At 36.8% G+C, this 9,994-nt stretch overlaps 2 protein-coding genes across 2 annotated transcripts; both read right to left on the bottom strand.

Annotated features, from left to right (window-relative positions):
• Nucleotides 1-2,898: 2,898 nt before the first annotated feature.
• LOC106295112 (UDP-glycosyltransferase 88A1) lies at nt 2,899-5,527 on the bottom strand. Its single transcript, XM_013730904.1, has 2 exons — nt 4,852-5,527; nt 2,899-4,055 (listed from the first exon to the last, which is right to left on the bottom strand). Exons 1-2 carry the CDS (start codon nt 5,413-5,415, stop codon nt 3,225-3,227), a joined length of 1,395 nt encoding a protein of 464 aa, XP_013586358.1. The 5' UTR covers nt 5,416-5,527; the 3' UTR covers nt 2,899-3,224.
• Nucleotides 5,528-6,610: 1,083 nt separating this feature from the next.
• LOC106295111 (probable protein phosphatase 2C 40) lies at nt 6,611-9,464 on the bottom strand. The gene is made up of 4 exons (XM_013730903.1): nt 9,211-9,464; nt 7,508-8,593; nt 7,175-7,439; nt 6,611-7,091 (listed from the first exon to the last, which is right to left on the bottom strand). Exons 2-4 carry the CDS (start codon nt 8,573-8,575, stop codon nt 6,964-6,966), a joined length of 1,461 nt encoding a protein of 486 aa, XP_013586357.1. The 5' UTR covers nt 8,576-8,593; nt 9,211-9,464; the 3' UTR covers nt 6,611-6,963.
• Between the last annotated feature and the right edge of the window lie 530 nt (nt 9,465-9,994).

The raw sequence follows: 9,994 nt of genomic DNA, 5'->3' as shown, positions 1-9,994 counted from the left end.
GTTTGGGTTTAGGGTTTATGATTTAGGGTTTGGGTTTAAGATTTAAAGTTTTGGGTTTAGGGTTTAGAATTTAAGGTTTAGATTTTATGATTTAGAGTTTAGGGTTTAGAGTTTAGGGTTTAGGCTTTAGGGTTTAGATTTTAGGATTTAGGGTTTATTGTGTAGAGTTTGAGTTTAGGGTTTAAGATTTAGGGTTTAGATTTTAGGATTGGGGTTTATGGTTTAGTGTTTTAGATTTAGGGTTTATGTTTTTAGAGTTTAGGTGTTTATAATTTAGAATTTTGCAGATGGCGCTAATTAATGTCGGTCTTGTTTTTTTTCCAGCTATTTAATTTTTTATTTTTATTACCTTTTTAAGATATTCCTACATGGCATTTTGGTTGGTTATGAAGAGTGTGGTGAATTTAACCATTCACCATAGGGGTGAACCTAAGTATTGTTCTATTATTAATAGAGTCGATTATTAAACAAAACTACAAAAAAGGAAAGCAAGAGAGTGACTCCACTTTTACTCGTAAACCCCAAAAGCTGAAGTAAAAAGGGACCATAAAAATGAGCAAACAGTAATTTTCTTGACATGAAAAAAGAAGCAGTAAAAAGGGATCTAGGCTTTCGGAGATTTATTGGAGTAAAACACACGCAATCTTATCTTTTTCTGCCTCAAATATCGCTAATTATCTAGTGAAAGAAGCAAAGTATTGAAGAAATAATTAAATGCATAAATCCAGTAAACAACTTGACAAAAAAAGAAGAAGAAACATTTAAAATATGATAACAATAAGGAACCGGGGAAGATCCCATAATGCGTGGTCTGTTCTCTTATCCACTGTCCATAAGACGCATATCCCCATGCTTCTGTATGAAACTTTAATATAGTATAGTAGTATAACACTATCTACTAATATACATTAAATTTAATTTTCTTTTCTGTTCATCGTATAATAAATGAATCGCATGGGAAGATAAACTGAAAGAATCTAAGAAATGGGTGTACATACAGATCTGCATGTCGTCTCTATATAGGTGATTGTTTATCGAACTTTAACACACAATAAAAAAAAGGTCAAATTGTTAGGTAGCTAATCAATAATTTTGTCAAAAGCTAAAACACTGCGTACGTGTGGATAGCGATTGTAACCAAGTAACAGTCAACTGTTTGTTTCCTAATCCTTATTAGTTTTCTAGAGACATATAAATAGTAGAATCTTAATTCACAAAATTAACATATTTTAAGCTAAAATTATTGATATCTGTTTTATTCAGGCGGAGAAACGGAATGTACATGTCTCTAGTCAAAATTAACTTTACCACGTGTGAGTGGAGAGTTCCGGTCAAGTAAGGAAGGGTATTTTTGTAAAAGAAAGAAGAGTGTGTCGCTAGTCATATCTTGTCTCCGTTTTACCCAACTCCGTGACTTTCTTCCCTCACTGTCCAGACAAACCTTAACCACGGTTAACCTCCTCCGGTTTATAACTAACCGCACTTCCTTATCTCTTACCGTCGATAGTTCAAAGTGGCACGGCAAAGTATTTAATTAAATTTTAGAAAACTATTACTAGATCTGCGCAGACGAAGTAGACAGTGGACACATGCTGCACTTGCGCAAGATATTAAGATTCCATGCAGGTTTAAATCTTGGCCTTTAATCACCACCGTACAAGTTAATAGACACGAGATAAGGCTACGGCTTTGATTTAAAGATTACAAAGCAGCCGACTCAGGAGATAAGGAACAAAAACAACTCGTGAAATGAATGTCATATCAGGAAAGGAGAAAGAAAAAGGAAAAAAAAGATGAAGAGAATAGTGGTACCAATAATGTTCTTCCCACATTTTCACCAAGAAAATACAATCTAACACTTTAAAACCATATATAAAATTGTCTAAATCAGTGAATTATTTTATGCGCTAACTATATTAGTATGCAGAGTTTTTTTGTAACTTTTAGGGTATTATTATCAGTTGTACACTCTGTCAGTCTATACTATTCTCTCATCGTCTGTAATAGATAAATAAACTAAATCTATTCTATTAAAAACTCAAATACAAAATAATACTTATCTATTTTAAATGACTTTTTACATCTTTTTTTTTTTTTTTGACTAATTAAGTTTTCATTTATTTATTATATTTTTTCAAATAATTTGACTTCATTTATTACATAGTATAAAATAGAACTTACCTATTTTAAGTGATTTTATTACATCTTTTACATTCTTTTTTTTATTCTTTCTAATTACTTAATTATATTTACCATAATAACTCGACAACATTTATTTTACGTGTTAATCAAAATAATTTCAAAAGTTTAAATGAAATTTACTCATTCAAGAAAATAATTCAACCGGTTAATAATTTTTTTATTTTTTTTTAGTTAGATATGGAATCTAGGTACCCGAATTAGTGACATGGTATTTAGGTACCTATTCGGGTACGGATCTGTTATTGGGGTATCGGATTTTTAGATTTAAAATTAAACTTTGTTCGGACATTATAAATTTTGTCTGGACTCGGATTCTTCCGGATCCGGATAGAATCGTATGAGTCTTAAAATATCTAAATAACTTATATGTTTAGAAATTTCATTAAACAGTTTATAAAAAGGTAAAAAATAACATACAGACGAGCGTGCGACTCTAGTTTGTTTAAAATACATAAACTACATTATAGTTTCAAAAACCATACACAAACTTTAATAAAGCTCTCAGTCCAAAATAGTGTGTGTTGTTATAAATTAATCTAGTAATGTATTCTTATAATCCCCATCAAACTTCAAAACGCTTAGTAATCTCCATCAATCTTCAAAACGCTTAGTAATTGACAGATTCTCTTTTCACTCTTATGACAAACTCTAATACCATTTGTTGGTTTAACAAAGAACTACTAAAGAAAATAGTAATTGAAAGTCTTAGTTTATTGTTGAACTCAAAGTAAACTATCTCTTAAATAGGTCTCTCAACATTACAACTGAAATAGAAACTAACTCCCAAACAAACTCATACAACAAACACAAATAAAGACTTGTTCAACCTCCTATCACGAAGGGGGACTTATTCAAACTCAGACCAAGTTACAGTTGCTTGTCACAAAAGCATAGCCGTTTTATAATACAATCTTCACCATTGATTTCTACTACATATCAATCGGTCATAGTCTTCTTCAGTCACAATTCACCTTTCGCATCAATTGCCTCCTTATATCACAAAACTTAACCTGAAGCAGAGTCTAAGTTTGTTTTGGACTCCACGACTCGAGTAAAGCAGTCAACGCGTGCCTAGACGAACCGGTTTCAACCAAAGCTGATTCAGCTGCATTCTTCATAGCCTTGGTCCTCTCCCTAACCGGACCCTCCTCCACTACCTCTCGAACTCGTTTCTCCACCTCCATGGAACTCACGAAGCCTGTCTCCGTTTTATTCATCGAAATAGCAATCTTGATCTCCTCCACAATCACCGCTCTATTAAACCTCTGCTCAGCATATAACGGCCAAGCCACCATCGGTACACCCGCGCAAACAGCTTCAAGAATAGAGTTCCATCCGCAATGAGTCACGAACCCACCGATTGCTTTATGATTCAGAACCGGAACTTGCGGAGCCCATGATTTAACCACCATTCCCCTGTTTCCGGTTCGGTTTAGAAACCCATCCGGTAATAGAGACTCCAAATCCGGTTCTGTTTGGTTTTGTAGCTCTGGTGGATTACGAACCACCCACAAGAACCTCTGCTCGCTTCTCTCTAAACCGATAGCAATCTCCTTAAGCTGTTCTTGCGAGAACAAACCCAAGCTCCCGAAACAGAGGAACACAACACTCTGTTCGGGTTGCGAATCTAGCCAGTTCAGACAAGAATCTGCGTTTTTATTATCTCCGGTTCTTGTCTTAACAATGAGGGGTCCGATCGGATAAATATTGCGAAAACAGAGCTCCTCTGTTATGGCCTTGATGGCTCTGTTCTCTAACGCCTCAAAGGTGTTGATAATGATCCCTGAAGTGTTCGAGAGCTGCTTAGAGAACGATATAAATGCATCGTAAACCTCATCGTTGCGGTCAAGTAGCTGTTAATAAATGAATGAAAGTCTTTGATCAACAAAAAAACCAATGAAAGTCTTACATTGGCAATAAAGAAATAATTAATATATACTCCCTCTCGTTTTTTAAAAATAGATGTTACGATATTTTCGCATATATTAAGAAAACACATTAATCATGCATATTTTTTGAAATTATCAAATTTTAATATTTTTTAGTCAATAATTTTTTAATAAATCCAATTATTTTTATTGAAATTTATAATTTTTGTATAGAAAACATAAAAAATATATATATATTTGTTTTTTCTCTAAAACTTACTTCTTCCGTTCCAAAAAAATCCATGTTTTAGAATTTTCACACTTTTTAATAAAACATATTAAAACTTAGCTATAAATGCATAGTTTTTTGTAATTTTATATTTTCTATATTTTTAAACCAATAAGATTTTTAAGAAATGCAATTAATGTTTTTGAACTTCACAATTTCTCATTATTAATTGACAAAAAATATATTGGAAATATAAAATATGTATATTTTAGTAACGGAGGGAGTATATCTTAATGAAACTGATGAAGCATATGTTTTCATTAATGTCATCTATTTAACTAATAACATTTTATATAAATATATTTATTTTATAAAACCAATGCATTTTACCATTAATATTGAGATGAAACTAAGTATAAATTGTAAAATGAAGATTTTTATATAATGAAAAAAATTGCCATTCAGAATGGAACCGAGGAAGTAAAAAGTTAGTGTCGATCTATTTATAGGTTTTAAATTGTAAGTTCATGACAAAACCGAATTTAACAGTACCCGGGTAGGCATATCGGAGCCTTTGATCGGAGGAACGCCGGGGATGTTGAGCAGCGTGTGGATGTCTTTGAGGTTTTTTCCGGCAGTTGTTTCGTCAAGAGTCGGGAGATGGAAGAAGGCGGCGAGACAGGCGGCTCCGGAGGTGAAGAAGTAGTAAACCGGGAAAGCGAAGTCACCGGCGACGACGTCTAGCACGGCGGTGCAGAAGAAGTCGATGATCATGGCACGGAGGTTGAATGTTTGGGAGATGGAGAAGAGAGTACGGTGGACGTTCGGGTTGCTGAAGCAGATGATTTCTAAGATGAGTGCCTCGTGGCTTTGTGTGGTTGCTGAAGAGTAGGGTGTGACGGTTGGGAGGCGGTGGAAGGTGATTGAAGGGAAGGAGGAGGAGACGGAGGAGATGTAGGTGGTGGTTGATTCGGGCTGGTAAGGAGGTGGGACTAAGATGATGTGGATGGAGAGAGATGGGTTTTGGGAGAGGATGAGTTTGCCTAGCTCGACCATGGATACTAGGTGACCTATTGGTGGTGATGGATACAGAACTATTGCTTCTTGCTTCTCCATGGGGGGGTTTGTGAGGTTTGTTGCCAGGATGAATAGAAGAATGTGAAGTTGGAAAATGATGTTGATGATATGGTTAAGAGTCTCACACGGCTCTCTGATTGCGGAATATACATGGACCAATCAGTGGTGGTATATACATAGATAATGGATTCACTTTACGAATTTGAAAAGTCACCACAAGTAAGAATTTGAAAAGTCATAAAAGCTAGAAAAAATTTGACAGTTTACTCACTCTTATTAGTAGTTGTTTCTCTAGTGCTCCTGCTTAGTTTTTCACTGCTGTTGTAATTTTGTGTGTAATAGTGATGCTCTTTGGTCTGAAGCTTTTGTAATCAAACACATCTTTCATCTCTCTAGTCACTCTTGCAGCCTCCTTAAACATTCTAGCATATACGAAACAATAATAAAACATCCAAGAAGAGTATATTATAAGTGATACCATCAGGCTTAATCCCATAAAGCTTCACAGCTTCAAACATTTCTATAGCCTGCTTTGGCACACCTGCTCTAGCAAAGCCATTGAGGATGATAATAAGTGAATTTACAACCGGAATGCACCCATGCGTCCACGTCAAGACCCCACTTACAATGTATCTATTTCATAGCCTGTTTTTGACTTTTGAGCCTTGTCCAGTCCACTCTATTTATTTTACAATAGCCATCTTTAAGGACTTAGTAAGTGTACTGTATTCATTAGGGGAAACATTACCCTCTGCTCTCATCATATCAAACTAATAGCTCACTTCTGAATCAGGTGCATTGGACTCAAATAGAGTCCTAACCAAAGCATCGTAACGCAGCAACTCTTGGTATGAATTCCCCACACTCGCACGACCTTTGTTAACACCTCCACTCTAACCTATTTTTGCTTACAATAGTTATCAAGAAGACAAGATCAGGACTTCTCAACCCATCTCTAAGAATGTTCTCATATAAACATATGTTTCAAACCCCTCTATCAGTTCTGCGTTTTATCAATAACCAGAATTGTCAAAACACATGAGGTGCCTGAGGAGTTCCAAAATCTCCTTGCTGATTCACAAAATCTAATTTGGTGAACTGCCAAAACTTAAAACATTTTATATGGAGAAAGACTCTCAACAGTCACAAGCAAGACTAAAAACACAGAGTGTGACAAGATTGATGAAACATGTTAACCATGTTGCTCGGCACATACTTTGTTTCAATTTCATGCTCTTTTCATTTCCCATTTATTCCAACAGTCGTTAATCAGTTAGCATAACCGGTTTCTGTCTGTAGTGTTACAGACCAAACCATAAGGTCAAAAACAGAGCAAAAACCAACTTGGCTTGGCTGTGACAGACTGACCCAAGAAAAAAAAAAACAAAACAGCAAAAGCAAAACACCAAAAACCCCAAACTAGGATACAGTATAGTACGGTACTATTGCTATACACTGAATAAAAATACGAAAGTAGTAAATAAATAAATAAAAACTCAAGATCAGTTTCAAACGTATTTTTAAGTAGGGATCAAGAGTGACTGTATTTACAATTTCACCAATCTAAAGATTTGTCGCCATCATCATTCACACGAACGTAGAAGCCTTTGAGGTGCGTTGATCAGTACCGAGAGTGATAACCATCACAGTCACATCGTCATGATATCTCCTTTTCCTACCAGCCGGAACATTCAGCAATTCTTCCAACGTGAATCCTAAAACTCAAAAGAGTAGTTGTTGTTATTACTATAGATAATAAAAACTTCTAACTAAAGAAAATATTTAAACATTCGCTTACCAACACGAGCAGCAGCTTTAGCTACAAGACGTTCAAGCAGATACTTTGCTGGATCACCACAAGGATTACTAGCAATGAAGCCGTGCACGAGTTCTATCGCCTCCTCGTTGCTGAAGAAATCAAACAGACCATCGCTTGCAACTATAACGAAGTGATCTGACTCCGTGATCTTGTGAACTCTCATCGATGGTTCCACCGACACGTAAGGTGGGCTCAAAAGGTTACGAACTCGTAGAATCCCCATCAATGCATCGTTCAGTTTCTCCTGCAATAACAAAGTCAAAACGAGACCACAAAAGACAAAAAAGCTACTTTGATGTTATGCAACAATACCTTCTTCAAGTAACCAACTCCTAGAGCACGAGTGACTTTAAGCTTTCCTTTGATCTTCCCACCAATAACAATTTTAGGATCATCAAGATGCTCACTCAATAGCCTAGCTTCTTCGATTTCGTTATCAACAGTGTGATCCTCCGTGAGCTGAACAGCTTGAAGCTTCTTGTTTCCACTGTACGTTGCCAGCACAGCTCTGCTATCCCCTAGATTCATGATGTAAAGATCCTTCCCGACGAGTAGAGTGACAAGAACGCAAGAGCCAACAGACACCAAGTCCGGTCTTTCCTCCATCTCTTGCTCAACCATCCTCAAGAAATCGTTCTCCGCCTGGAGAAGCGCGCGGTTCAAGCAATCCAACACTCCTTGTCTGAACAAATCAGAGGAAGAAGAGTCTACTATTACACTTACGCCTCCATCATCAACATCGTGATGCGTCTTCATCTGGTGATCAAGCAGCTGGAGATGGAAAACAATGGACTCGTACAAAGTACAAGCCAAGAAATCAGCAGCATCTCTTCCGTTGAATCCGTCGTAGATAGCGCAGAAGAGCCAGCCGTTCTCCTCAGAGCAAACGGCCTGAACTCTATCTTCACCAGCAGCACCTCCGGCGACTTGAACTTCCATAGCAGAGAGAACAAACCCTTCGTTCAGAGAGGAAGGAGAGCTCATGGAGGTCAAGAAGCAAGACTCCGGCTCGGGAGGACTAGGGCTGCAGCTGAGACTCGCCATGCTTCCGTGGAGAGAAGGAGAGAGTATGTCGAGCTTGGAAAGCGCGGGGGAAGATGGAACCTTCCTGAAGGATTTGGGAGAGTCTAGAGAGGGTAGAATCTCGGAGCCGATGACTCCGTTGCAGATGTTGGTGTTGGCTAGCGTAGGGTTGCCGCTTAAAGCAGCACCTGATAGACAAGAGAAGCTGCTTGTCTTTTGAAGCCTAAAGCCAGCGAGAACGCCGCGGCTATCAGGAACAATAGCATCTTCAGGGATTCCTATCTTCTTGTTATTGCATTGATAGCCAAAGCTTATCTCAATCTCTCCATAAGGATCACTTAACGTCTCTTGCTGCATTTTTGAGAAAAAAGGTTTCTGAAACAAACAAACAAACAAACAAGATCCAGTTTAGTATTTGCTTATCAATCAAAAGAGCCATTAACCAAGAAAAGTACAAAAAATGACTTGTTATTATGAAAGTGTTTTTGATCCAAAAACCAGTCCTAATCAAATCTTAAACAGAGAACACTTAGCATTAGCATTAGTAGTGACCTTAGAGACAAGATACGCGGTGGTGAGTGTAAGCAGAGAGGGAAAGTGAAAGATAGATGGTGCCAAAATAACAAACATTTTCACAGTTAGCACAAGTTACATGTGGAGTTTAACAAACAATATTTTTACCATGGGACAATATTAAATGAAGACCACAGAAGCTGTTGTTGCTAAAGGATTCAGATAAAAATGTTTTACAGAGAAAAACAAAACAGAAACAGAGGAACGAACTATAAATGAATGAAAGAAAAAAAAAAAAAAACCTTGAGAATATCGACTGAAGGAAATCTCCTAAACACTGATGTATGAATAATTCTCCACTGACAGAACAAAAGCAGTAACAGGCAAACCGGATTTCAAAACCGTGAATCAAGAGTATCGAATTATAGGGAAGTCATTGGAGACTATACATGATGGGGATAACGTGTGTTTTTGTTTACCTTAACGTAGAAAGGATTAGTAACGCGGATGGAGAAAACTCAAAGAGGGATTCGAAGAATCTGAGAGAAGTCACAGGAGAAAGCGAATCGGAGGAGGAGGAGGAGGAGGAGGAGGAGGAGGAGGGAGCTAATAAGAAAAGAGTGAGAGAGAGAGAGAGAGAAGAGGAAATATAGAATGGATGGAGGAGAAGAGCTAACGAGTGAATGTTTTCTTTGCTAATTTTGGGTCTCTTTAAAAAAAATCGATGCCTCCCTCTCTTTATAACCTTTCTCTCTCTCTCTGGGTTTTTGATTCGTCCTTACCTTTTCGCTTCTTTTTTATATATTTTTCATTCAAAGCTCAGTTTTACACGGAAAAATATGCTACTTTATTATCTTGGTTAAAAGAAATTAGGGAAATCTGTTTTTTTAGAGCAAAAAAAAGGTAACTATGTCCTTTTAGACTAATTTATACTACTTTATGTCCTATTAGACTAATTTTTTCCAAAATGGCAGTAATACCCTTAAAATTGTAATTTTTTTAAAAATATATATATTGAGTTCGACAAGGAGGATCGATCGATCCCATTTTACAAGTTATAGTGGATCGATCGATCCCGATCATTATTCAGAACAAAAAAAAACGCGAAATATATACTGATCGACCTGGTCCATTTCACTCGATCGGCGAAGATCGATTTACACAGATCGACCAATCTGTAAGAATAGATCGATCGATCTCGTGCCGAGGAAAGAATCCCAAATCGATTTTTTTGGTTTTGTATGATTATATCCGGATTGATTC

This window comes from Brassica oleracea, chromosome C5, assembly GCF_000695525.1.
Source record: "Brassica oleracea var. oleracea cultivar TO1000 chromosome C5, BOL, whole genome shotgun sequence".
NCBI lineage: Eukaryota > Viridiplantae > Streptophyta > Magnoliopsida > Brassicales > Brassicaceae > Brassica > Brassica oleracea.
This window is presented reverse-complemented; position numbering and strand designations above follow the sequence as displayed.

What these genes read in the sequence shown, in the direction of transcription:
- LOC106295112 (XM_013730904.1), bottom strand. Translation starts at nt 5,415, where the DNA reads ATGGAGAAGCAAGAAGCAATAGTTCTGTATCCATCACCACCAATAGGT. An exon ending in GCTCCGATATGCCTACCCGG is followed by an intron (nt 4,056 to 4,851) that starts GTACTGTTAAAT and finishes ATTTATTAACAG; the next exon opens with CTACTTGACCGCAACGATGA.
- LOC106295111 (XM_013730903.1), bottom strand. Translation starts at nt 8,575, where the DNA reads ATGCAGCAAGAGACGTTAAGTGATCCTTATGGAGAGATTGAGATAAGC. An exon ending in GAGTTGGTTACTTGAAGAAG is followed by an intron (nt 7,440 to 7,507) that starts GTATTGTTGCAT and finishes TTGTTATTGCAG; the next exon opens with GAGAAACTGAACGATGCATT. An exon ending in TAAAGCTGCTGCTCGTGTTG is followed by an intron (nt 7,092 to 7,174) that starts GTAAGCGAATGT and finishes TTTGAGTTTTAG; the next exon opens with GATTCACGTTGGAAGAATTG.